Raw genomic sequence first — 27,251 nt, 5'->3', positions numbered from 1 at the left:
TCTTTTAGTGGGACTCGGCTGACTCTTTGGGTTCCGCCGCTTTGCAGGTGACTGTTCAGATTGACCTGCAGCATCATGCGTTGGATGGCCGGAAATCGGCGGCGTTCATCATTCGCTTCGTTCTGGACATTTCGGAAGCGCTGGGTCTTGCCATGGCTTCTTCGGTTGCCCTTTGCCGCCATACTTGGCTTCAGGACAGTGTGTTCCCTGAGAATGTTAGGGAATGACTGGTTGATCTCCCCGTTAATCCATGCCCCGGCAGACTCGGCCATCCAGAGGTTCTTGCCGGGACTTGTTCCTCCCCCCCCCCCCCTCTCCCCCTCAGTGACTGGTGAATTGATCTGGTTGCCCTTGTTGTACTGTGTGTTTTATGGCCACTCGAGTCCTCCTTGTGGAGACTGTGGCATGTTGGCTGCTGGATGGCCCTTGTTGCCTGTGTATGTGTTTTTGCTTGAGTTATCTGCGCAGATTGGCCCTGAGATTATGCCTTCTGTTTTCTCTTGGGCTGCTTGTCAAGCCGTCTTCAGGGGTTTTTGCCCCGCAGCCCTTTCGTTTTTTCCTCTGCTGCGGAAGTTTCTTCCAAAGAGGGTTCTCTTGTATTGGGACTTAATGTACCCTATGTGGGTTAGTGGTAGCTATTATATAGCTTGCCCTGTGCTAGGGGGTTGTGGTCGCCTTCGGGTCTCTGCTCTCCATGGCGTCTATGTATGTTGCGGATGCTTCTTTAGTTCATGTGCGCGGACACCTCGTGGGGGTGTATCAGGGCATTTCCTCGCTTTGGGCTCCTGTCTTGGAGGCTGAGATGGTTTCATGTTCTCCCCTTTTCTGGTGTAGCCTGCCCTGTCTCCTGGGGCCCCGGCCTTTCTTCCTGTTTACAGCTGCTTCTGCTGCCGGCTTCGCTCTGTCTGGTCCCTTGGCTTCCGGCTATGGTTGGCTCGCCTTCTTTTCCCTCGTTTCCTTGGGCTCTCTAGGTTTCCTTTCTTCTTCTCCTCTTCCTTACCTTGAATTGGCAGTTGATTCGGTTACCTTGTGGGGGGGGTACTTCAGCCTCCCTTGGCCTTGCCCTCGCTTCCTCAGTTTGGTGTGACCGGAATTCTTGTTTGCTTTTCTTCTTCCCACATCCCTCTGGGGTCGGGGATGTTCTGATTGTGGGGTTCCCCTTGCCTGGGGAGAAGGGCTCCTCGCCCTGTCCATTGGATTGGTCCCCTGTGGGACCCTCTGTTATGTCCAGGCTGGTGGGGTCCTTTCACAGACCCTCCTTCCCCGTGGGTATGGCTAGGGTATCTATTCTACGTTCGGGAATCTGCTGTTTATGGTCTCTATCAGATGTACAAGTTACTTACCTTCGGTAATGGTGTATCTGGTCGAGACGCTTCTAGCCTCAGATTCCTTCACAGCCCGCCCTTCCTCCCCGTTCTGCGAGGACCTTTTTGGCTTGGCCTTCTGCACTCGCATTCCGGTGGATGGCTATGTTTCTGTGAGTGCATTCTTCGCTCCCTGGCAGGATGATTTTGTCCTGTTTCTTGTTCCTTCCTCCTCTTTGGTAATTGGAGATGGGTCTATAGGTACTCCTGTGCACCTCTGGCCTGGTTACTTCGGGATTGGGGCTTGCCTTGCTCTCCCCCCCTTTTAGGTTGGGGTCACACTACAGCGTTTTGCCCTTTCTTTCCTTATGGGGTTGTCACACTGCGCTAGGGTTGCCTTGGTAGGTTGTTGTTCCCTGTTCGTCTTGGAACTGGTTCCCCTTCGTCATTCCTGGTTGGGGTCATACTCCTGCTCAGGTTCTCATGACCTTTTGCATGTGTACTTTGTTTCAAGGGGGTACTGTTTACATTCTGGCAGGGTGGTGGTTCAGGGCTGGGCTTTATCCTTTATTCTTTATTTTATTTCCCTGCCCTTGGGTACTGCAGTGTCTGGCACTACTCCTTATGATGTTGTTCCTCACCTTTCCTTTTTCCAAATGTTCTGCTATTTCGCACACTGTTCCCATGATCCCATGTTCCCACAGTTTGTCTGGTGGCTCAGCGTTGTGGTTCGGAAAAATTATCCGAAGAAAACTGACTTTGGGCGCCTGGGTGGGACTTATGTGCCCTCGCTGACGTCACGTGCACGGACGACGCGTGGGCGGAGTCGCTCGATGCCGTCCCCCCGGTGCGCAGGGATGCTGTGGCAAAACAAATTTCGGATCCAGTCTCACATCTGAGGATAATTCTACGTTAAGGAATCTGCGTCTAGAGTCTTCTCTACCAGATACACCGTTACCGAAGGCAAGTAACTTTTATCTAATCAGCACAATTAAGACCAGTAGTTACACAGCTTTGGAAAGCAGAGCTTCCCCTCTTTCAATTATGTGCATTTGCCTTCTTTTTATATGTATTTAAAGGAACATTATGGATACGTAGTTTGTTCCTTCCTTGGATTGTGGGAGGTCCTCGGATGGAAACTCTGCCTGAATTTTTATGCTTACATAGTCTAATGTCCCCACTGTCACTGCTACTTTATACCGCTTTATCTTTTTTGAGTCTTGGCAAAATCTGAAACCGTTTGAAAGTGTTCTGTACTGGGATTGTCTCTTCCAGTGATGATGTACCCCAAAAAGTCACTGAGTTCTGGAGCCCATATTAAAGATAAAGATCCGTGCTGTAAATAATTTTATCTTGGTCCTGTAATTTTCAGCTTCCTCTGAGTTGTTGCTTGTCAAAATTCATACTCTACTGAGTCCATCCATTGAGGCGCTCTTTTAGCACCAGTCCTGCTCACTGCTTTCCAATTGGCAGTTTACAAGCAACTGAAAGGATTCTAGTCAGATTTACTGTAGTGTGGGTGCCTGCTCTGTTATAATACTGCCTTGGTGGACTTTCACAATCCTCTCCCTTTCTCTCTGTTAGCTGAGCTTCTAGCTGGCATTCAGAAAAAAATAGTTCTTTAGTTTAAAAGTTTGTTCATGCAAGTTCGAGGCTGAATTGAAAATATCGGACACAGATTTGATTCTTTTGGAATAGTTTGCACATGTTTATTTTCTTTAGAAGTATGCCTGTAAAACAACATTTAGAATAAAGTCTTTCTAATAAGGAATGCTCCTTTGAGTTGTAAGTAACTCTGTATGCCTTCTTGTATCCGGTGAATGGTATTACTAGGTGTTTGGGATAAAATCCTGGAACCTGTTGCACTATGTAGGAAGGACACTGAAATCCTGCGGCTGTTTCCGATGTACTTGAAAGGGGAAGACCTGTTTGGTTTAACAGTCTCTGCTGTGGCAAGAATAGCTGAATCTGTAAGTAATCCCCTGCATCACTACTGATATTTAAACTTTGTGTAACATGATTGATTGCAGAAGTGTTTATTTGTAATATTTGTGGTGGGTGTCCAGCATCATGACTCTTAATGCAAATTATTATAATGTTATGTTTCAGAGATTTGTACAATACACTTTCAAACGTCTTTATGGCCTCAGATATGTAGTTACTCAAAGCACATATTTAATATTTTCTCTTTTTTTTTTAGAACTAAGTGACATAATTAGATATCGCCTAATAACTTGATGGTAGAGTTTTGAGAAAGCATTGAGAAAACTTGTCTTGCAGCAGGCCATATTCATGTAAGGAGGCAGCTTTCATCCATGGAAAGCCGCAAGCTTGTCTGGCACATCGAATTTGACAAAGTGCAAAACTGTTAAGGACAGTAGTCATTTGTTATAGCTAGCTACTCATGTTTTCTTCGTTGAATAGAAGTACCATGCTAGTTTGAAAATAAAGTTTGGTTTACTTTTAAACACGCTGATTTTCTTGATTACCTCACTATCAACATTAGATGGCCTTGCCTGTCCTTTTTTTCTGTAAATCATTGGCAGTAGTTTTCATGATTAAGCAGCTTGCACTGCAAAGGCACAGCGAATTTACCTCCATTTAGAATGCTAAAAGTGACCCTCAACACACTTGCTTTCATTTCACAAAAGTTGGGGTAGAGTATATTATGAGCATAATAGGTTACTAGAGAGAAAAATTGTTACTGATCAGTTGTAGAATAGACCCTATAACATCTAAACTAATTGTCACAGTAATACTTTTGGGTAACTAAACTTAATTGTGATATTTTTAGGTAGACAGTGTTGAATTTTATGTTCATTGCAAAACGTTTACATTTCCATAAAAAACAAAAAACGTAACCAGATGTATGTGGCAATAAAAAGTACTCAGGGTTTCAAATGGTTATAGCTTAATTTTATTTTATGTAGTTTATTTTCTGAACTTTGGTGATCTTATTGAGTGTATAGTATAATTCAATCCCAAGTTTTCAGAAACCAGGGAAAGCTTCAGGGGGATATTTTTATAGAATGTTTATCGACAGTATCCCACTGCTGCTTGATTAAGATGGGGTTGTGGTGTAATTGGAGCAAACATCTATTGTCCCCGAACTCAGATGGCTGCTAAAGAGTTAAGTAGTTTATTAGTAATGTACCCATTTTTCATGTAGCAGGTATTTGCAGATTTATCTGTACAAATCGGTCCATTGCTTTGTCACTTTCGTCCCTCTTTCATACAAATATTACGAATATATGCTTTGCACTGTGGTTTCTTTCCACATTTGAGGCTCTTGGTGGGAGTACTAACTCCTAACTTTGTCAGTGTGTATGCTGATGTCCGTGTTAATACTGACAAATAGGTTAGTGGATAGCTCATTGAACTGTGTGAATATGTGTATAACTGTTATGGGAATGCGTTACAGATTCATGTGTTCCTTTTCTAGTCAATGAAGTCAAGTCTTTGTAGCTTGAGAGTGTACTCTGATATCATTAGAAATTCTGATCTAGTCAGACTGTTCAATAAATAACACACCCACAAGATTAGATGGCTACAATGAACCCTTATTGCTGCAAAATAAAAATCAAGCATGAGGTTACAGCGATAATTTTCAAATATATGCTGTGAGTGCCCATGCATACAGTTTAGTCCATTTGGCAAATGTACACCTTTAAACAGCAGGAATGCACAGTGACAGCGTACATCTGAACACAAACAAAAAAGTGCAACTTGATATTTTTAAAAAAGGCACTTCAGGTGAAAAATCAAATATACAATTATGCAAGAAGCATACCCATCTGACTTTTTGTTAATATATCTGGGCATTTTGTAATGCTTTCTACCGGATTAACACCTAAATCTAATTTCTTAGCTTCCAGGGGTAGAAGCCTGTGAAAACTACACTTTTCGATATGGCCGCAATCCATTAATGGAGCTTCCTCTTTCCATCAACCCCACGGGCTGTACTCGCTCTGAGCCGAAAATGAGTAGCCATGTCAAGAGGTTTGTGTTAAGGTATTTTCTTTTAATTTTAAATTATGAAACACAAGTTGTTTTAGGTGACCAAGTTCTATTTTTGTGTTTTTGTCTGCTGCTTACAGACTCTGCTATCTTTCATAATGTATGTGTGTCTTGTTAAAATAAAAATGTCCATATATTTATGTATAGGCAAAGATTATATTCTGTTTATGATCTATTCAGAGACAACTTCAGTTTGTTTTTATCTTCTCTTTTATGTGCGTGTTTCTCAATGTTTAGGCCTCACACCTTAAACAGCACCAGCACATCTAAGTCCTTTCAGAGCACAGTAACAGGAGAGTTAAATGCGCCTTACAGTAAGCAGTTTGTCCATTCGAAGTCCTCTCAATATCGTAAAATGAAGACAGAGTGGAAGTCAAATGTATACTTGGCTCGCTCTCATATTCAGGTCAGTCTTTATATGTGTTTTTCATGATAATGAAAGTGCTCTGTTTTAAATATTTTTTACATAACATTTTGAAAAATGGCATCCACATCCCTGTGGGAGAAGGGTATTCAGACATTGCCACACTGATTTTGCATTCATCTACATTTGTAATGATTTCAGCTATAAACTAGCGTATCTTGATTTGCATGTTAAATATTAACGAATCCTTTTTTAGAAGTTTAATAAAGCATGTTGTGTACATGCATATCTTCTCACTCTTAAGGTGTTGTACAGAATACTTAGTTATTGGTATAAATAAGCTCCTGTCTAGACTAGCCTAGACCCCCTCTAACTCTCCCCAAAAGCTGCACATTTTCTTTAGACTGCTGAAAAAAATCATTGATGGTTTTCACTCTTTCACTGTAGTCTCAGTAACTCCAGACTAATGTTAACGTTTGGTATCTTAATCGAGCATATATTTGAAGACTTACACAAAGGAATATTAAAATTTTTTCTCAAAAGACAAACCTTTGAGTTAACTCTTTCATGGTATACTTTCTAAAGGATCTCCATTATTTTGGTAATGTTAGGTCCTAATCACACATCCTAAGAGGGACTAAACAGAGAGGTCCAGTCACAGGGACTGTAGTGTACTAACATTGTGACATATGCTTATGTATATGGTATTTCTATAGTGCCATGGTAGCCAATACGCAGTGGAGTGTTGTACGGGGATAAAGACAACCATAAAGTCAGTAAGTGAAAGTAGAGGAAGCTGGTTTTTGGACGATTAATACATTGTGGTGTAGTGTTCTTTAAAGGAGTGTATCTTAAACTCTTTCCTAAGTTTGAACAGCTTTGGGGTAGAGAAGTTCCAGATCCTAGGTCCATAATTAGAAAAGGCCCTGCTTTTCTTTGTCTGCAATCTAATCGTGTCCTGGCTGTGGGTCTGCTGAGAACCACCAGTGATTGTGAGCTTGTCTGTAAAACAAACAGGGTTGCAAGTTGTGATGTCTTTGTAATTGATATTACTGATTTGAAGATGATGCTTTTATCAAGAGGGGCAAATAGAGTTCCATCAGCCTGGGGGTGATGTGATCATATTTCTTCATGCACTGGATGAGACTTGCTGCGGCCTGTGAAAACACCTTAAGGAATGTCAGTTTGAAGTCTGGGAGGCCATTGAGCAGTACGTTACCACCATCCAGATGCAAGAGTATGAGGTCTTGAGCAATAGTTCGGAAGTCACTTTCTGGTAGAAACGGTTTCTTTAGAAGGGAGAGCTTGTACTAGGCTGTCTTTGTTTCTTGAGGTGAGGTTTGTGTTCAGACTGAATCCAAGTGATTTGGCATTTAGTAAAATTTGGAGGTTTGAAGCTGTCCATGTTCATGTCATTGAATAAGGTTTTATTTATTTTTTCTTCATTTGCCATACTAACTTCAGACTGACCACCTGACTCTCCTTTTAGCCATCTGTCCTGCTGCCAAGGAGACGAAGGTTACTCAGGTAAAGGAAGAGTTTTCCGACCTATGTAGCCTAGACTTTGCCCAACACCGTATCTGATTAACCGGATTTGCTTACTCATTGGAAAAGGAGGGAGGGGAGGACTGAATGTCACATGCCTCCATCTATCTTATCACCTGTCTACTCTTCCAACTTTCTCCTCCTAGCCATGTCACCAAAGGGGCCCACATTTTAGATCCTTTTGCATGTGCACGGCTCATATCCATTTTACATACATATGCAGCTGAGCTCAGCCATTCAGTTTTAGTAGGACGTGAGGTGGATATCCATTGCTTACAAATTTCTCTTCTCTCTAGTAAAATTAAGAAGAATAACAACTTGCAGCTGTGTCCTGGAGGGCGCTAGGCCCGAATACTTAGCCAAAGATAATCATCATGCAGGTCACCTCCAAGCTGCACTTGAATATGCTATTCAAAACCTCACCAACTTCTTCCCAAAACAGCTGGAAACTGGGACAGGTGGCAAACATGCGAAGATCCTCAGCATCGCGCGCCCCACACTTCTCACAGCATACCTCCTTCAACCCTTGCAGCATAGCCATTCTACTAGGAGTCGAGAAGGTTTTATGAAGGGAGAACAAATGATTCCTCGTTAAAAAGGCAGGTCTTACCATGGTATACAAAGTGCTCATAGATACTTGCCACATATGATGTAACTGTGATCTTGGAAAGTGCTCTCCCCATCTCAGGCAGGCAGAAGTCTCCATCAATGATGTATCTCCTTTCTCTCCTCCCACCCCTGTACCCTGGGACCAACTGTTCAACTGATAGTTTGAATTTGGAGATGGATTCATTGGCCGTTGCCTGCAACTCTTCCCAAGAGCACAGTTCCCCCGCCTGTAGTAGTTGACCTATTTTAATATTCCAGCATCTTTGAGCCCAACCGCCAGCCTATCCTTCAAGCACTCAGGCGTCCCTTGGGAATTCCATATTGGAGCAAATCAACTATAATATGGGGGATTTTTTGGGGCGTCTAATCTGTACCCAGAGCAGCGCCTCTGCCTGCAGCACCTTTAACCTCACCTTTTTAAAGTACCACATATCTCCAAACTTATACACAAATTTAACCATTCACCTTCTGCTTCCGTCCGCATTTATTTAAACATGTGGTCTCCTTCAACGTCACTCCAGTCTGTCAAAAAGAACCTAAAGTTTTAAAGCTGAAAGGCCTAAGCATGCAATTGAAAATATGGCAGCACAATACCTTCTTTAACGCGTTTCCTACTCCGTTTCACTCTTGAAAGTCTTGCACCTTAGAAGCCCATATAAAATAGTTTTTTCTCCCATTTAATTTATCTAGCCATGATTTCCTGACGTGTACCAGTATGGTATTAAAAATATAGTAAAATTAGGTAGAATGGACATCTTAATTAAATTTGATCTACCATATAGTGTTAGTGGTGTGATCAACTCCCGTCTAAAATGTAATTGCTCCATTTTCTCTAGATTTTGATTCATTCTAATACCCAGATTTTTTAATTCTCTCTTTATAAGATGATTTTTTTTACTTCCATATTCCAGACCATGACTTCCTTTGTTTTGCTGGATTTGCCTCATACCCAGAGACATTCCCGAAGTCAAAGATCAAACAGTCCAACGCTTCCAAAGTGGAGCCTAGATATGCCATATAGATCATCACATCATCAGCATAGAAAGAGATCTTTTTTACCCAAGAGTTACTCATAAAGAATTTTTTCCCCACTCCTTTTTGATCTTACTGGCTAAAGTCTCGATTTACAAATTAAATACTAGCAAAGAGAGCGGGCAGCCCTGCCTAGTCCCTCCTGATCTTTTAAAGCCTGCTGTCAAATTGCAATTTAAGACGATCCTTGCGGAGGGTGCCTTATAGATCTCCTGTGTCACACCACAGAACTTATCCCCTAAATTGTAGTGGCCTAATAGTGTTTTCAGATATTGCAAATTTACCCTATCAAACACTTTGGTGGCTTAACTGGAAGCGGCACCTTGTTTGCCAAAGCCAAAATCTATGGGCCCCTATAAATTCATGGGTCCGTTCATGCATGTGTCTCCCTTTCATTAAACCCTTCATGGCAAAGTAAAGGTCACTGATCCTCCGAAGGCCCCTGCAATGCTGAAGAGTGCCTACATACCATGCTCTGTATCGAAGCTGAAGACCCTGTTGGCACCAAAATGGCTTCCACCCTCATGGGTCGAAAGCCTCAACACCTCACCAAGCTTTTGAGCCGAAGTAGACAGAAGCCAGGGATGCTTTGACTTCCAAAACCTGAGTCGATGCCTTAGTTGACACCTAATTTGCAGGCTTCACAGGACTCTATATTTGTAAAGTGTACAAATGTACTTGATGAACAACAGACAACTTATCCATCCAAATACTGGGAGGATCGTGGCCAAGTCTCTAGCTCCAGGCCTCCTGACACTACCAAAGAGGATACTCTGTCTACTAAGGAACACCCCCCATTCACATTCTCACCTACAAGAACCCAGTCCCAATAAGGGTAAGGCACTTACCTACTAGTCCCCCTTGATTTCCATGACTCCCACACTACTGCCTCCCCTACCACCACATTCTCCACTTCCAGATACCCATGTCCAGCAATTCTGTCCATGGGAGCCCTTATTATCTTGACGATGCTGGGAAAGACGCATTCTAAGATCCTTGGGAGGATTATATAGTTGACCCACAGGATGACATGGACATCGAGCCATACTCTGTGAAGCCTGCGCCTCCAGATGATACAACGTCATATCATGCTGTGATACACCCGGCAGCTTAGCCTTATCAGTTGAAGATGCTCACTGTGGAGGAAAAGAAAATGTCCGTTCCGCAACCCTCTTTAAGACAGAAAAGTCTGTTACATATCTTCCCATGCTCAAGAGTTTTCTGGCACAAGCCATGACACCCTGAGCATAGAGAAAACATAGTGAAAAAAAATAAACCAGCTCCTCAAGATCCAACCTACATCAGAAGAGACATCATACCAGACTCACACATAATACATACAGTACACAAAAGAACTTCTGAACAATCAACTGGAGATGCTCTTCCTCCATGTAAGGAGTCAAAAAAATACACAGTTGCGAGGAATGTGGCTTATGGGGAAGCTGCTCATTGCTGCGAAAGCACCATCATTGTAGGCTCTGGAGGAGCTGCTTAAGCATTTTCTGGTAGAACAAAGAAAAAGAGGGGTGGGACCTTGTTTCTGATGAGAAGATAATCCGCAACGCCATCATTAGGCGCACATGAAGACAGCCGACACACCAGCCAGAGTTATTAATGCTAGCATACTGGTATGGCTGCATCCTTGGCTCAGAGTATAAGGGTTCAGTCCAGAGGTACAAGAAAGTCTTCCTAATGTACCATTTGATAGGGATCCCTTGTTCGTCCTTCAAGTTGATCCAAAGCTAGAGAAAATGTAAAAAAAATTAAATAATAAATCGCAATGTTGACGGGGTGCCTTACAATCCCCTTCAGTAAAACGCTTAGGCATGGGCCATACTACATTGGGGGATTGGAGGAGCACAACTGGGCCCCAGCCAAAGAGCACCATTTGAGGAATATCGACTCCAGTTCCAGAAGGCTCAGCAGAGCAAAAGCAGAGACAGATGTAATCCCTCAAAGGCCTCTTCTACCAACAAACCGGGATCCTATTTCTCGACCTTCCTTGGGTCCATGCATGGTGTACAGACAGGCAATGCATCCTAAACCCATAGAGAGTAAAGGCAGTCCAGCAACTACCATTTCTTTTTCAGACACTTCGTTACATTACAGTTACAATTGTAATGATACTTTTGAGCGTGATGGCTTCCTCCAAAGCTATAGTATCATATGCACGGTTATTTATGTGCCCTGGACAGGTTTGTCCAGCTAAACAATGGACATAAGTGGAAGGAGATTGGGACGATCTAGTGTTGGCACCAACAAGAGCCCACGATTCTATTCACTGGTGGAACACCAAACACCTCTTGATGGGCAGGCTGTTTCTAGACACCCTTACGCAAGTGACCATTATCCCAGATGCCTCTCTAACAGGATGGGTACCCACCTTCATCACTACAATCCAGGGCATTCAGCCTACAGGCATCCATTGCCCACATCATATACCTAGAACTGCTAGCCATCAAGCTAGCCCTCGACTCTTTTCTACCAGCGCTTCAAAACAAGACTGTCCTCATAAAAACAGACAACATGCAGAAGCAAGGAGTGACACACTCCTGTCTGCACTCACAATTGGCACAGGATATCTGGCATTGAGCAGTCGTCATAACATTCACGTTTTAGGTCTCGCCTAGTGTTGCAGCACGCATGGGCTGTTCGCTCTGCGAGACATATTGTGGATGAGGAGATTTCGGAAGGGGACTTGAAGCTCCGCCCCTCCTTTTCATTGGCTGGCTTCATCATTTATGTAAAATAGTGACCTCCAATTGAAACTGAGGCTTTTCGGTTTCCATCCTTTTCATCCGGCCCATCCGGACTGGATCGTCTGCTTTTCGGCTGTCGTGAAGCAATTGCTTATTTCTCTGCCTCACGTCTCCCCATCTTTCCATGAGCCGGCACATGGATGGCCCAGATGAGGGAGTACCAAAACTTTCTGTATCATCCTCTTCGAGATGACCGAAGTTCTGATATTGAACAGCTGATTAGAGATGACCAACAGGCAGCTAAGCTGATAATTAGATGAGGCATGGATACTACTGATTCAGTAGGTCGGGCCTTGGCATCTTTGGTGGCACTACGACTTGGAGAACTTCAGGTTTTTCAGAGGTGGTACATGCAATTTTGGTCGATATTCCTTTGACAACATCTTTTTGGGGCTCAGGCAGACTTGGCATTAAGGCCCTTCCATGATGGTCGAAGGGATAGAGTCTTAACCTCTTCGATGCTCATGACCGAACGGTTCCGTCATGAGCATCGGTTGAGCTGTGTTCATGACGGAACCGTTCCGTCATGACCTCGCCCGTTTTTATTAGGGCCCAGCACCGGAGGAAAATCTCCGTAGCAGCGATGAGGTTAATTACTCTATCTGTTTATTTGTTCTTTAGTGTTGTCCCTATACTTGGGTTGTATAGGTTATATAGCTGTTGCGTTGGATAATTTTTAGGTTATGCTTCCTGGCGAGGGGGTCAGGCCAGCTTTATTACGTGATGGATTCTTTACCTGCGCATAGCAATTTTTCCATGGAAGTGCGCTCTTTTTTTAATGGAGACATTACGTTAGGCAATTGGATAGCTTTTGCGTTGGATAATTTTTATGTTATGCTTCCCGGCAAGGGGGTCAGTCGTATTATGTGATGTGTTCCTTACCTGCACATAGCAGTTTGTTCCATGGAAGTGTGCTCCTTTTTGCTGGAAACATTACTTTTGGCAATTCAAGTTGTTTGGAGGTGATATGTATTGTTATGTTCAATTTTGGAGCATGGTTATCCCGTGGACTCTACTTCGGAGGACATCTGCGATGCAGTGTCTGGATATTTACCCTAGAGTTGTTTACGGCCATGCCTTACTTGGTTGAAAAGATTTGTTTTATCAGAAGAGAAGGTTCGCTTTTTGATCCATTTTCACTTTAAGAACATACTGGATATTTCCATACTCTTTGACTTTGGTACTATTGATAGTCATGCATTTCCCATCGGGAAGTTGGATGTTCTCTGTCTCCTTTGGGACATTTCTTTTTCTCCAGTAAGTATTTGTTATTTTCTGAAAGAGACACGTTATTGATAGATTCCTTACCATAGAATATCCCAAGGCGTCCGATTGGATCCGGAAAGTTTTTAGTCAGCAGTACCCCTGCGCGTCGGTAGGTGGCGTCGTACGGCTCCTTGTCCGTCACTGGTGTCGTAAGCGCCGAGATGTCGTCACGGAGACTACTTCGGCGCCACCCATGCACGCTAATGTCATTTCTTTCTTTTTCCGCACCAGCAAGCGAAGATCCGGTTAGAGCACGTACCCTAGTCATTTTTTTACTAACTTTTTTGAGACTTTTGTCTCTACTTCTTTGAGTCTTTGACTCCTGGTGCCACGTAGGGATGCCTGGGTTTAAATCCTGCGGGGCCTGTTGCCGTACGATGTCGGTGGCCGACCGCCTTGGCATCGGTCTCTACTGTCTGGAGCGCGACCATGACTCCCGGTTATGTTTCGACTGTCTGGCCATGACGCCGAAGGCTTTGCGGGAGCGATCCCAAAAGCTGCTGGAGGCCTACCTGCGCCGTTCAAGGTCCAGGGGTCAATCGAGGGACCGACCGCGGAGCCATCATCCTCGCTTCTCGGGGTCAAAGTCTTCACCCTTGGAATCGGGCAAGAAGAAGTCAAAGAAGCGTGTACACTCGCCGACATCCCCCCGTCGGTCTCAGGACACAGACGAGGGGGCCAGGGGTCCTTTCCCTGCTGCTCCGTTGGAGCCTGGGAGTCCAGCGGCCTACCCGCCCTATCGGGGTCCGTCGGCGACTCCGGCCCAGGTGCAAGAGTTTCTTGCCGCCATGGACCGCCTTTTCAGGCCTAGGGCTCCCGCTGGCGCACCTTCGGTCTCTGCGGTCCCTTTTAAGGGCCCTTGCTTGCCACCGGCTCTGCAAGGTCCTCCGTTGGCGGCTCCGGCGCCCCCTGCGGCTCAGTTCCCGGCGCCGCCATGGGTTCCGTTCATCCCACCAACGCCCTTGCCAGAGTTTCCGGACAATTTTGCTCCGGCTTGGGACCCAAATTGGGATATGGAGCCATTCCTGCCGCCGTTCCCAACGCCGTTGGAGCATTTGTTTTCCCCTGAGCCTCCCTTGCCACTGCTGCCTGTGCCTCGGGCTGTGGAGGAGGTGCTTGACTGGGAGGGGTTGGAGGACCCTTTTGCACAGCAGTGCGAGTCCGAACATGATTGGGCGGAGGACTCAGAGGATGCAGGTGGCCTTGTCCTCTTCTCTGAGCCTGGATTTTTGTCTCCTCCCGCTGTCATGGAGGAAGGCGCCACATACACTGTGGTGCTCCGTAGAGCAGCTGAGGCTCTTGACCTTAATCTGCTTACTATTACCCTCAAAACGAACCTCCTTACTGAAGTGCTTCAGCCAGCGGCAAGTTCTATGGAACATCTGCTGAGGCCTTGACGGATGTTTTAATGGGCACCTGCTCTAGACCAGCCACAGGGGTTCCTGTGGATAAAAACGTGGCCAGGCGTCATCGCCCGGCACCGGTTGACCCTGCCTTTTTTACCGAATCATCCAACCCCGGAAAGCCTGGTCATTCAGGCCTCCACTTCCCAAAGTGCATTCCCTATCGCTCCGCCGGATAAGGAATCGAAAAAGCTGGAGTAGTTTAGCAAGAAGTATTTCCTCTGCCAGCCTGGGGCTGCAGTCAGTCAACACCGCATGCCTCTTGGGCCGCTACTCTGACACTGTGTGGGACACGGTGGCGCAAGTTCTGCCCCAGTGCCCGGAGGAGGTTTGGGCTGTACTTTCCCAAGCTGTAGTGGAGGGGAAGGATGCCGCGAAGTTCGCCATTCCGTGTGGGCTGGACACCGCGGACTCTTAGGGGAGAGCCATCTCCACAACAGTGGCCTTGTGTCGCCATGCCTGGATGTGGTCCACTGGGTTTTTAGGGGATGTCCAGAGTTCCGTCATGGACATGCCTTTTGATAGTACTCGACAATTTGGCGATAAGGCAGACAGTGCGCTCGAGCTTTTCAAGGACTCTCGGGCTACGGCCAAGCCTTGGGTCTCTCCATCACACGCCCAGCCATGTCTACCTTTCGTTCCTTTCGTGGCCATGAAAGGGGCGCCCTACACGTTCGTTCAGCCAGAAGCCTGCGCAGAACCAACCTCAGCTCTGCTGCGGGCATGGTGGCGGCACAGAGGGCCAGCGTATGGGTCAGTCCACCTCTGCTCTCGCAACATCCGCCTCAAAGCCTTCCTAGTACAAGCTTTGGGGTGCACCCCATGCCGGTGGGCGCCAAGATTCAACATCACCTCTTCCACTGGTGCTCAGTCACTTCGGACAGGTGGGTGCTGCAAATCGTTCGAAGGGGCTACTCCCTCCCCTTCGAGCCTGCCCCCCCCCACCATGCCACCTCAGTTCCACCGCATGTCGGGGGAACACTTTGCGCTTCTCCAACAGGAAGCCACAGCCCTCTTGGCCAAGGGGGCCATCGGGCGCGTTCCTAGGCCAGAAGTAGGACGTGGTTGTTATTCCCTCTACTTTCTGGTCCCCAAGAATGAGAAAGGGGGCCTGCGCCCCATCTTGGACCTCAGGAACATCACTTGCTTCCTCCCGAAGGAGAAGTTCAAGATGTTGACTCTGGCTCAGGTCTTGGCTGCCCTCGACCCTGGAGTCTGGATGGTAGCGTTGTACTTGCAGGACGTATATTTTCACCTCCCCCGTCCTGCCGGCCCACCGGCGTTATCTGTGGTTCACGGTAGGCCAGGAGCATTTTCAGTTTGCCGTGCTCCCATTCGGCCTTACCAGCTCCCCTCGGTGTTCACGAAAGTGATGGCGGTGGTCGCAACTCATCTGCACAGCTCAGGGGTGTCAGTCTTCCTCAACCTCGATGACTGGTTGTTGAAGGCGGGCTCGCCCCAGGCAGTTGTCACCCACCTTCAGACTACGGCTGACCTCCTGCATTTGCTGGGGTTCTCCATCAACGTGCCGAAGTCGCACCCGAGTCCCTCTCAAAAGCTCCCCTTCATCGGAGCGGTTCTGGATTTGACACGGTTTGGGGTTTATCCTCTCGAGCAGCGAGTTCTGGATATTCAGGCTATGATTCAGATCTTCCAGCCTCTATACCGGGTTTCAATCAGGATGACCCTCCGGCTCCTGGGCCTGATGGCCCCTGCATCCTGCTAGTGCAACATGCCAGATGGCATATGCAGGCTCTGAAGTGGGACCTGAAGTTCCAGTGGGCACAGCATCAGGGCAACCTGTCCAATCATGTCCAGATCTCGGAGGGCACTGCATGACAATTGTAGTGGTGGCTCAGGAATCGTGATTGGGTCAATGGCAGATCCCTCTCCCTTCCCCAAACGGAGCACACAGTGGTGACGGATGCGTCCCTCCTGGGATGGGGCGACCACTTGGGAGAGGCGGAGATCAGAGGCCTCTGGTCTCTGGCAGAGTCCTGGCTCCATATCAACCTTTTTGAGCTTCGTGCGATCCGTCTGGCACTGAAGGAATTCCTTCCCTTTGTCCGGGGAAGTGTAGTGCAGGTGTTCAGGGACAACACCACCGCCGTGTGGTATTGCAACAAACAGCGCGGGTGGGGTCGTGGACCCTATGTCGCGAGGCTCTGCGCCTCTGGACATGGCTGGAACATCAAGGCATTACCTTGGTGGTTCAACAACTGGCAGGTTCTCTGAATGCCAGGGTGGATGAACTCAGCCGCCGGTGCTCGATTGATCACGAATGGAGTCTGAACTCGGACGTGGCGCAATGTCTCTTTCTGCAGTGGGGAGAACCTTGGTTCGATCTATTCGCCACCGAAGAGAATGCACAATGTCATCAGTTCTGCTCATTGGAATTTCCAAGGCGGCACTCGCTCGGCAACACTTTTCGTCGCGAGTGGAGTTGCGGTCTGTTGTACGCCTTTCCGCCTATACCTCTTCTGGCCAGAGTGCTGAAGAAGATCGGTGCAACCGGGCCCAAGTCATCCTTGTTGCTCTGGATTGAGCATGAAGAAACTGGTATCCCGAGCTACTCAGCATGGAGATCGATCCCCCGATCCGACTGCCTCTTTGGGAGGATCTTCTGTTGCAGCAGCAGGTGACAGTCCTCTACCCGAACCTGTCCAGCCTCCACCTCCATGCATGGAGATTGAGCGGCGACAGTTAACAGCTTTCGATCTTCCTCCCGAAGTCTGTGATGTCGTTCTGGCAACCAGACATCCCTCCACTAAAATGGTATATGCCTGCAGGTGGAACACATTTGTGGCATGGTGCACAGCAAAGGCTATGGATCCGCTTTCTGCCCCTCTTTCTGAGGTCCTTCTGTTCCTACTATCCTTGGCCCAGCAGGGCTCTGCTCTGGGCACTATCAAAGGTTCTCTTTCGACCTTTCTAAGGCTTTCAGATCAGCCTTCGCTCCTTAAGTCCCCGGTTGTTAATCGTTTCCTGAAAGACATTACACACACGTTTCCTCACTTGCCTTTCATAATGCCTCAATGAGACTTAAATCTTGACTTGACCTATCTGATGTGCGCTCCCTTTGAGCCCCTTCATAACTGTCCTTTACATCTTCTCACTCTAAAGACTGCTTCCACGTACCTATCACCTCTGCCAGAAGAGTGAGTGAGCTCTAGGCTCTTTCTCCTAAACCTCGTTTTCTTTCTTTTCATCCTGACAAGGTGGTTTTAAGGACCTTTCCTTCTTTCTTGCCAAAGGTTGTCACGCCCTTCCACATCGGGCAGACCATCACTTTGCCCACCTTCTTTCCGCCTCCACATCCTTCAAAAGAGGCTCCACCGGCTGGACCCAAAACATGCGTGCTCGTTCTGTCAGAAGCAAACGCAACAGTTCTGGGTGGATGACCAGCTCTTTGTTGGCTACGTGGGTGCCAAAAAAGGTTGTTCACAAACGGAGCATCTCTCGGTGGGTCGTTCTGTGCATCAAAGCATGTTACACGTTGGCTAAAAAGGAGCCTCCTGTGGGGCTTCTTGCCCATTCTACCAGCGCAACGGCAGCCACTACTGCCTTGGGTCGCGGCGTTCCCTTGCAGGACATTTGTCAGACAGCTACGTGGTCCACGCTGCATACGTTTACCAAGTATTACTGCCTTGACAGTCAAGTCCGGAGAGACGGCTTCTTTGGCCGTTCTGTTGTCTGTGACTTTCTGGTGTAATCTTGTTTGCAGATCCACCACCGGGGTTGGTATTGCTAGGGTATCTATTCTAAAATAAGGAATCTATCACCAACGTGTCTCTTTCAGATGCAGAAGTTACTACTTGTGTAACAATATATCTGTAAGAGACATTAGCTAGTGATAGATTCCTTACCACATCACCCATCCTCCCCGTTCTGCGAACAGATTTTTAGAGTTAAGGTCATCCCTTTCAGGGCCCTAGTTTCATGGCACCAGTGGTCCGTTTCTTGCATGGCTCTGCGTTCCTGGCGCTGGTAGTTGTGTACAGAACTGAGTGGAGTGGTGTGGCTCACTGGTTAGAGGCGGCAGACCCGGAAGCAGAAGACGGCCCGGGACCAGGGTTCAATCCCCGACGCGGCAGGGTCATGAACCAGGGTCAGCAGACTCGATAATTCTCGCCTCGGTGCCTGCTCTAACCAGGGATCACACTCGGCAACTCTGGGCATTAGCTTGCCTCATTTCCACAACGGCCCCCCACAAATGCCGGGGATGCCTGGTTTCACCTTGGAGATACCCAGGAGGGAACATCTCACAGGGAAAGCCAGGACGGGTTCCCCAGCGGTCTATAGCGCCAGGACGCCTCCGGGTAGCAGTGCGCTTTACAAGACACACACATTTCCACACATTTCCACATGTCAGTGCGCATGGGTGGCGCCTAAGTAGTCTCCGTGACGTCATCTCGGCGCTTACAACGCCAGCGACAAACGCGGAGCTGCACAACGCCACCTACCGACGCGCAGGGGTACTGCTGCCGAAAAACTTTCCGGATCCAGTCTGACGCCTGGAGATATTCTAGGGTAAGGAATCTATCACTAACTAATGTCTATTACAGATATATCGTCACACAAGTAGTAACTTGTGCTGCTGTACCTTACAGCCTTTTAAGGGATCATAGTGTGAACGTATGATCATAGTGTGAACGTATGATCTGGTGCTTCGTGTGTTCCATTTTCATATGGGTTTTCTTAAGGTAGTACCAGCCTGATAAGATCCTTTTAACAGAAAGCATTATCTTAATGCAAAGTCACCCAAGGTGTTTCATTGAGGGTCGGATCTCTCTCTTGATAATATATTTTTATGGTACTGGTTTTTCAGTTCCATTTATCCATGTGTGTATACAGACTTTACATAGGTGTAGTGCGTATGTGTTTACACATGCTTAGATATAGGTTTGCTATATGCAATAAAATGGATGTTACATTCCTTTAAAAAAAAAATTGATTTATCGTGCAATGGGGTTCTTCTCTGTACGTTTTTGGTTCAGATCTATATGCATGCATTGAACAGATCTGGGTATAATTGATCAATATTTATGGCGGATTCAAATCTGTTTAAATGCTATCTTTCCATATCTATGAACACTATGCATTGTGAACCTTGAGGTGGTCATTTTGTCTAAAAAAAAACAATAATAATAAAAAAGAAATGTTCTTTTTCTTAGGGATAGACAGTGACGTTCGCCTGTCTAGGTACTTGGATTGATTTTCCCGACCGTGGATGGATTGGGTTTATTCATCTTGGTTTTAATGGGAATAGGTTTTGGAAGCCCTTCAATTCTGAAGTTATCAGGATGGATTTCCTTCAGCTATTTCTTTACTGATGTAGCGGATGCAAGTTACGTGGCATTTGGTTTGCCTTTGACCCTTCTAATCCAAGGGCTCACTTACCCTTTGGGGATTAAATACTATTGTCTGACTGTTGTCGGATGTCTTAAGACAGGGTGTTATCCTGTTTCCCTTGAGGCTTTGGTTTTTCTGTGCCGGCAGGGTTGTTTTTTATTTACATTATCTGTTGTCATTGCCCCGGTTTTTATAGAGGGCAATGCTCTTTTTCATTTAATTCTTACGTATGTCTGGTCTGTTGTGAATTTCGACCAGCAGGTTCTCTTTGAGAGCTTTTGTAGGATTAGTTTGCAGACCTTCCTCGGGTGGGTATAGCTATGGTATTGAATTCAAAAGCTAGTGAATCTGCAGCTAGTTGTCCCTATCAGATGAACAATTTACTTACCTTCTGTAACGTATTATCTAGTAGAGAGACAGCTAAGCCTCTGCTACCTAGCCACCACTTTGACAAGGGACTGCCTTATTGTTAATGCAGAGCATGTGTATCAACAGCAAATCATGCTACGAACAGAAAAGGCTACCTTCCTAGAGCCATATTTTCATAACGTTCAGTGCTGTAAATTCACATGCACCCTCTCTCCTCTCAAAAAAATGGCAATGCTCACAGATGTTTACACATATTCAGTTCATCCCTTATCAACTTTATGTAAGACTTGCATCACTCCACTTACTCCACTCGCCCTTTCAGCGGGAAAACAATCTAAAGTGGAGCCTTTGCTAGACACCTTCACGAGAGTCGCGGGATTCCAAATGAACGTGGATAAATCAGTAGCTTTGGATTTGTCACTCGCTCCTACCACCAGAGCCTACTTACAAGACCTCTTCCCCTTGCAATGGTCGTCAGACCTCGTGCCGTACCTGGGGATCCAGCTGACCCCCACTTTGCCGGCCATGGTGAAAGCCAACTACGCCACACTAAGCAGGAAGATACGAGAGGAGTTGAGACGTTGGTGGCGCGGCACCCTCTCTTGGCTGGGTAGAATAGCTGCGGTCAAAATGACCGTCCTGCCCCAAATTCTCTATCTATTCAGAGCTCTGCTGCTACAGCCACCTGCAGGGTGGCTTCAGCAAACGCAGGCAGACCTTTTGCGTTTTATTTGGCAGCGTCGGAAACCTAGAATGAGGAGGGAGCTGTCAACTCTGGCCCCGGAGGTCGGGGGCTGGGGGTACCGGACCTGCGAAAATACTTTCAGGCAGCTCAGTTACGCTACCTGGTGGAATGGAGCAAGTGGGAATCGGACAAGCACTGGCTCTCCCAGGACCAGGCGGTGGCGGGACGTCCCCTACAGGAAATACCCTTTCTGCGATAAGCCCACCGACCCGCTAATGTGTGTGCTTCCTTTGTCACGAGAGTCCCCTTGCAGGCATGGGACGCCACTAACACCACACACGAGCTCACCACCTTCCCTTCGCCACTGACACCACTGGTTGATAACCCAGATTTCACTCCGGGGCTGGAAAAGGGGACCTTTACACACTGGTGGCCTGCGGGGAGTCGGGCCCTATACCATGTATATGGCTCGGACGGCGTTATTCCCTTTACAGTCTTCAAGCAGGAATACACATTGTCGGAGACGGAACGGTTGCACTACTTGCAGGTCCGCCACTGGGCACTGCACCCACAGGTGAGGGAGACGGCTGACAGGAAACTCCTACCCTACGAACGTTGGCTCTTATCCCGCACCTCAGACGCGAAACTGATATCTGACCTTTATAAATTCTTGCAACCACCACTCACATACCTCCACAACCCAGGTAGAGAATGCTGGGAGCGGGAACTGGGCTGGACGTTGAGCCACAAGGAATGGGATCAGATCTCACACAGGGCTCGCCACTCTGCATACCACACGGGGCTCACGGAAACGCTAACCAAGGTAACTACCTACTGGTATTATACCCCGGAGCGAATACACGAGGTGCACCGCAGCAAAGATTATGCCTGTTGGAGGGAATGTGGGCAAGTAGGCACATTATCGCACATCTTATGGGAATGTCCGCATCTGCAATCCTACTGGAAGCAGGTGATAGATGATATTGACACACATATCTGAAAGAGACACGTTAGTGATAGATTCCTTACCTTAGAATATCCCCAGGCGTCAGACTGGATCCGGAAATTTTTGCGTAGCAATACCCCTGCGCGCTGGTAGGCGTCGTCTGCGGCTCCGCGTCCGTCGTCGGCGTCGTGAGCGCCGGGATGACGTCATCGGAGTATATAGACGGCGCCCATGCGCGCTGACGTCAGTTCTTCTTTTTTCCGCGCCAGCTAGCGCAGATCCGGAAGAAGCTCTACCCCCAGTCACTTTTTGACTGAAAACTTTTGATCTTTTGATCCTCTACTTAGTCGATTCTCGACTATCGGTGCCAGGGATGCCCGGGTTCAAGCCTTGCTCGAAGTGCGGCCGACTCATGTCGGTCACGGACCCCCATCGCCGGTGCCTGAAGTGCTTAGGCCTCGACCACGACGATCGAACCTGTGACGACTGCCGGGCCCTGACGTCGAAGGCTAGGCGGGAGCGGTCCCGCAAGCGTCTCGAGCTGAGGCAGTCGGCCCCGCGCCGCTCCAGGTCCCGGTCCCGGTCCCACGGGAGGTCGAGGGACAGGTCGCGAGGTCGGAGTCATCGACGCTCCGGGAGTGGTCACCGATCGTCTGGATCCAAGTCCTCAGGTAAGAGGCATGAGAGGTCGGAGCGACACCATCGGTCCTCCGACCCGCCCCGTCGCTCGCTCGATGCGACCGGGGATTCGGGCGACACCGCCCACGCGGCTCCGCGGGAGTCGCAAGCGTCGCCGCCTGCCCCACACCTTCGGGTCCCTGGGCACGGCGCGTCGCAGGAGGAGGTCGAGAGGTACCTCATGGCCATGAGGGCCCTCCCTCCTCAGTCGGTTCCCGTGGCGCCTTCGGGCCGATCGGCTCCGTCTGGAGGTCCTTCCGGGTCGGGCGCTTCGGCCCCGACGACGTCGGGTGCTTCGGCCCCGGCGCCGCTGGCGACTTCGGTCCCGGCGCCGCGCGACCTCGCTGGATCCGGCTCCGGATCCGGATCCGGGACCTCGCCGGTCGACCTTACGACCTCACCGGCGCCGTCCCTTCAGGTGTCGTCCCCGGCAGCCGTAGTGGTTGCCGACCCCAATGCTTCCTACGGTCCGCCTCAGGCGTCGGAGGGGCGCCGCTGGGCGCCGATTCCGTCGGCCGTCGGAGAATTCTATCTCCACGAGGAGGCCCTGGCTGTTGATCCTGGTCTCCAGGAGCTGGGTGACGAGGAGCAGTGGGAGGGGTCCGAGGACCCTCTGGCACGTGATTGCCAGTCTCATCAGGACTGGACATATGAGCTTGGGGAGGCCAGTGGTATTGACACATCGCCAGACACTGGATTTACGTCGCCCCCGACTGTGGCTTCGGAGGCGGGTTCTGCTTACAGTGTAGTGTTGACGAAGGCAGCTAAGGCCCTACACCTTGAGCTCCCCGTCGCGGCCGTGAGGACTAATCTCCTCACTGAGGTACTCAAACAGCAGTCCGGCTCCGCGGAGCCCCTTCTGCCGTTCAATGAGGCCTTGTGTGACGTTCTGCTGGGCACTTGGTCCAAGCCCGCCACAGGTCCCCCTGTGGATAGGAACGTGGCCAGACGCTACCGCCCGGCACCGGGCGACCCTTGCTTTTTGTCCACCCACCCCACCCCCGAGAGCCTGGTCATCCAGGCCTCCAACTCCCAGTCCGCATTCCCGTCGGCCCCGCCCGACAGGGAATCCAAGAGATTTGAGCAGTTCGGGAAGAAGGTCTTCTCGTCTGTGAGCCTAGGGCTCCGGTCAGTGAACACCAACTGTCTCTTGGGCCGCTACACCCACACTCTGTGGGACACGGTTGCGGAGGTGCTGCCACAATGCTCTGAGGAGGTCAGGGCTAAACTCAGCCAAACCCTGGCGGACGGCCGAGATGCGGCACGCTTTTCCATCCGGTGTGGGCTGGATACCACGGACTCACTGGGCAGGGCGATGGCAACGACGGTGGCGGTTCGACGCCACGCCTGGTTGAGGTCCGCCAATTTCTCGGCCGATGTCCAGGCCACTCTCCTGGACATGCCGTTTGATGGCCGTCGCCTCTTCGGCGACAAGGCAGACCATGCGCTGGAACGTTTTAAGGACTCCAGGGCCACGGCCAAGTCCTTGGGCCTTGCGGCCCCACGCCAGCAATCGGGTGCCTTTCGCTCCTTTTCGTGGCCACGGAAGGGGCGCCCCACCACGGACCGTCAGCCACGCGCCGCAGAATGTTCAGCAACGCGGTGGCGGCCGTGGGAACCGCCGTGGCGGTGGTCGGGGCCAGCGGCGAGGCCAGTCCACACCTCCCTCAGCAGCCCCCGCCTCAAAACCTTCCTAGTCCGAGTTTTCAGGCCCATGTGACGCCTGTGGGAGGCAGGGTTCGCCATCACCTCTCCCACTGGCATACAGTCACTTCGGACAGGTGGGTGCTGCAAATTGTCCGAAGGGGTTTCTCCCTCCCCTTCGAGTCTTCCCCTCCATCCATGCCACCTCAATGCCACCGTGTGTCGGGGGATCACTTGCGACTTCTGCAAGAGGAAGTTTCGGCCCTCTTGGCCAAGAGGGCCATCAAGCGCGTTCCTGGGCCAGAAGTAGGACGTGGCTGTTACTCCCACTACTTTCTGGTACCCAAGAAGGGCAAAGGGGGCCTACGCCCTATCTTGGATCTGCGGAACGTCAACGGCTTCCTCCGTACGGAGAAGTTCAAGATGCTCACTTTGGCTCAGGTCCTGGCTGCCCTGGACCCAGGAGACTGGATGGTAGCGTTGGACTTGCAGGACGCCTATTTCCACATCCCCGTCCTGCCGGCCCACCGGCGTTACCTGCGGTTCACGGTAGGCCACGAGCACTTTCAGTTTACCGTGCTCCCCTTCGGCCTTACCAGCGCCCCACGGGTGTTCACGAAGGTGATGGCGGTGGTCGCAGCCCATCTGCGCAGGCAAGGGGTGTCAGTCTTCCCCTACCTCGACGACTGGTTGTTGAAGGCGGGCTCGCCCCAGACAGTCGTCAGCCACCTCCAGACTACGGCCGACCTCCTGCACTTGCTGGGGTTCTCCATCAATGTGCCGAAGTCACACCTGTGTCCCTCTCAGAAGCTCCTTTTCATCGGAGCGGTTCTCGACTCGGCGCAGTTTCGGGTTTACCCACCCGAGCAGCGGGTTCGGGATATTCAGGCTCTGATTCCTATCTTCGGGCCGTTATCCCGGGTCTCGGTCAGGTTGACGCTGCGGCTTCTGGGACTGATGGCCTCCTGCATCCTTCTGGTGCGTCACGCCAGGTGGCGGATGCGGGCTCTGCAGTGGGACCTGAAGTTTCAGTGGGCCCAGCATCAGGGCAACCTGTCCGATCATGTCCTGATCTCGGAGGGCACTGCGAAACAACTGCAGTGGTGGCTCACGGACCGCGACTGGGTCAGTGGCAGACCCCTCTCTCTACCCCAGCCGGAGCACGTAGTTGTGACGGACGCGTCCCTCCAGGGCTGGGGAGGCCACATGGGAGAGGCGGAGATCAGAGGCCTCTGGTCTCCGGCGGAGTCCCGGCTCCACATCAACCTTCTGGAGCTGCGGGCGATTCGTCTTGCACTGAAGGCATTCCTCCCCTCTGTCAGGGGGAGCGTGGTGCAAGTGTTCACCGACAACACCACCGCCATGTGGTACTGCAACAAACAGGGCGGTGTGGGGTCGTGGACCCTTTGCCAGGAGGCTCTGCGCCTCTGGCAGTGGCTGGAACATCAGGGCGTGACTCTGGTGGTTCAACACCTGGCAGGATCTCTGAATGCCAGGGCGGACGAACTCAGCCGCCGGTGCATGATGGATCACGAATGGCGTCTGAACTCGGACGTGGCGCAAGGTCTCTTTCGACAGTGGGGAGAGCCTTGGTTAGATCTATTCGCCACAGAAGAGAACGCGCAATGTCAGCAGTTCTGCGCGTTGGAGTTTCCAAGGCGGCACTCGCTCGGAGACGCTTTTCGTCGCGAGTGGAGCTGCGGCCTGTTGTACGCCTTTCCGCCTATACCACTTCTGCCCAGAGTGCTGAAGAAGATCAGGCGCGACCGGGCCCAAGTTATCCTTGTGGCTCCGGACTGGGCTCGAAGATACTGGTATCCCGAGCTACTCAGCATGTCAGTCGATCCCCCGATTCGTCTGCCTCTTCGGGAGGACCTTCTGTCGCAGCAGCAGGGGGCGGTCCTGCACCCGAACCTGTCCAGTCTCCACCTACAAGCTTGGAGATTGAGCGGCGGCAGTTGAGGCCATTTGACTTGCCTCCCGAAGTCTGTGACATCATTCTGGCAGCCAGGCGTCCCTCCACAAAGTCGGTATACGCCTGCCGGTGGAATAGGTTTGTGGCATGGTGCACAGCAAAGGCTGTGGATCCCCTCTCTGCACCCCTTTCGGAAGTGCTGCTCTTTCTTCTTTCCCTTGCCCAGCAGGGCTCTGCTCTGGGCACTCTTAAAGGGTACCTTTCTGCTCTTTCTGCCTTCTTGAGGCTACCAGATCAGCCTTCCTTGTTCAAGTCCCCTATAGTGAGTAGATTTCTGAAGGGCATCACACACATGTTCCCTCCTGTTCCCTTCGTGATGCCCCAGTGGGACTTGAACCTTGTTCTCACCTATCTGATGTGTGCTCCCTTTGAGCCACTTCATAACTGTCCTCTTCGTCTCCTTACGCTGAAGACGGCCTTCCTGGTTGCCATCACCTCTGCCAGGAGGGTGAGTGAGCTCCAGGCTCTTTCTTCTTCTCCGCCTTTCCTGTCTGTTCATCCTGATAAGGTGGTGTTGCGTACACGACCTTCCTTTCTGCCCAAGGTTGTCACGGCCTTCCACATCGGGCAGTCCATCACCTTGCCCACCTTCTTTCCGCCTCCGCATCCCTCGAAGGAGGAAGAGAGGCTCCACCGTCTGGATCCAAAACGTGCGCTCTCCTACTACCTGGACCGCACTCGCCAATTCCGGGTGGATGACCAACTCTTCGTTGGTTACGTGGGCGCGAAGAAGGGAAAGGCTGTACACAAGAGGACCATCTCCAGGTGGATCATCTTGTGCATCCAAGCATGCTACTCTATGGCGAGGAAGGAGCCCCCGGCTGGATTGCGGGCTCACTCCACTCGGGCCACGGCAACGACAACTGCCCTGGGCCGCGGTGTCCCCCTACAGGACATCTGTCAGGCAGCCACGTGGGCCTCGCTCCACACGTTCGCAAGACACTACTGCCTGGACAGTCAAGTCCGGAGGGATGGCTTCTTTGGCCGTTCCGTCCTCCAGGACTTTCTGGTGTGATATTGGTTCGCAGACCCACCACCGGGGTTGGTATTGCTGGGGTATCTATTCTAAGGTAAGGAATCTATCACTAACGTGTCTCTTTCAGATGCACAAGTTACTACTTGTGTAACGATATATCTGTAAGAGACATTAGTTAGTGATAGATTCCTTACCGCCCTCCCATCCTCCCCGTTCTGCGAACTGATATTTAGGGTTAAGGTCATCCCCTTTCAGGGCCCTAGTTTCAATGGCACCAGTGTTAGTTCTATCATGGCTCTGCGTATCTGGCGCGGAAAAGCTGTGTTA

The 27,251-nt window shown here is 49.7% G+C and overlaps 1 protein-coding gene across 2 annotated transcripts in view; it reads left to right on the top strand.

Annotated features, from left to right (window-relative positions):
* The window catches only part of KMT2C (lysine methyltransferase 2C), a 1,555,522-nt gene that overhangs the window by 1,385,326 nt on the left and 142,945 nt on the right, over positions 1-27,251 (top strand). For both annotated transcript variants that reach the window (XM_086941472.1, XM_086941471.1), the window contains 3 exons: positions 3,138-3,274; positions 5,173-5,315; positions 5,559-5,727. In XM_086941472.1, the coding sequence (XP_086797598.1) occupies positions 3,138-3,274; positions 5,173-5,315; positions 5,559-5,727 (449 nt within the window). The remainder of the gene's footprint in view (positions 1-3,137; positions 3,275-5,172; positions 5,316-5,558; positions 5,728-27,251) is intronic.

This window comes from Lissotriton vulgaris, chromosome 10, assembly GCF_964263255.1.
Source record: "Lissotriton vulgaris chromosome 10, aLisVul1.2, whole genome shotgun sequence".
In the NCBI taxonomy this organism is placed as follows: Eukaryota; Metazoa; Chordata; class Amphibia; order Caudata; family Salamandridae; genus Lissotriton; species Lissotriton vulgaris.
Note: the sequence above shows the minus strand (reverse complement) of the source record. Positions and strands in the feature narration are given on the sequence as shown.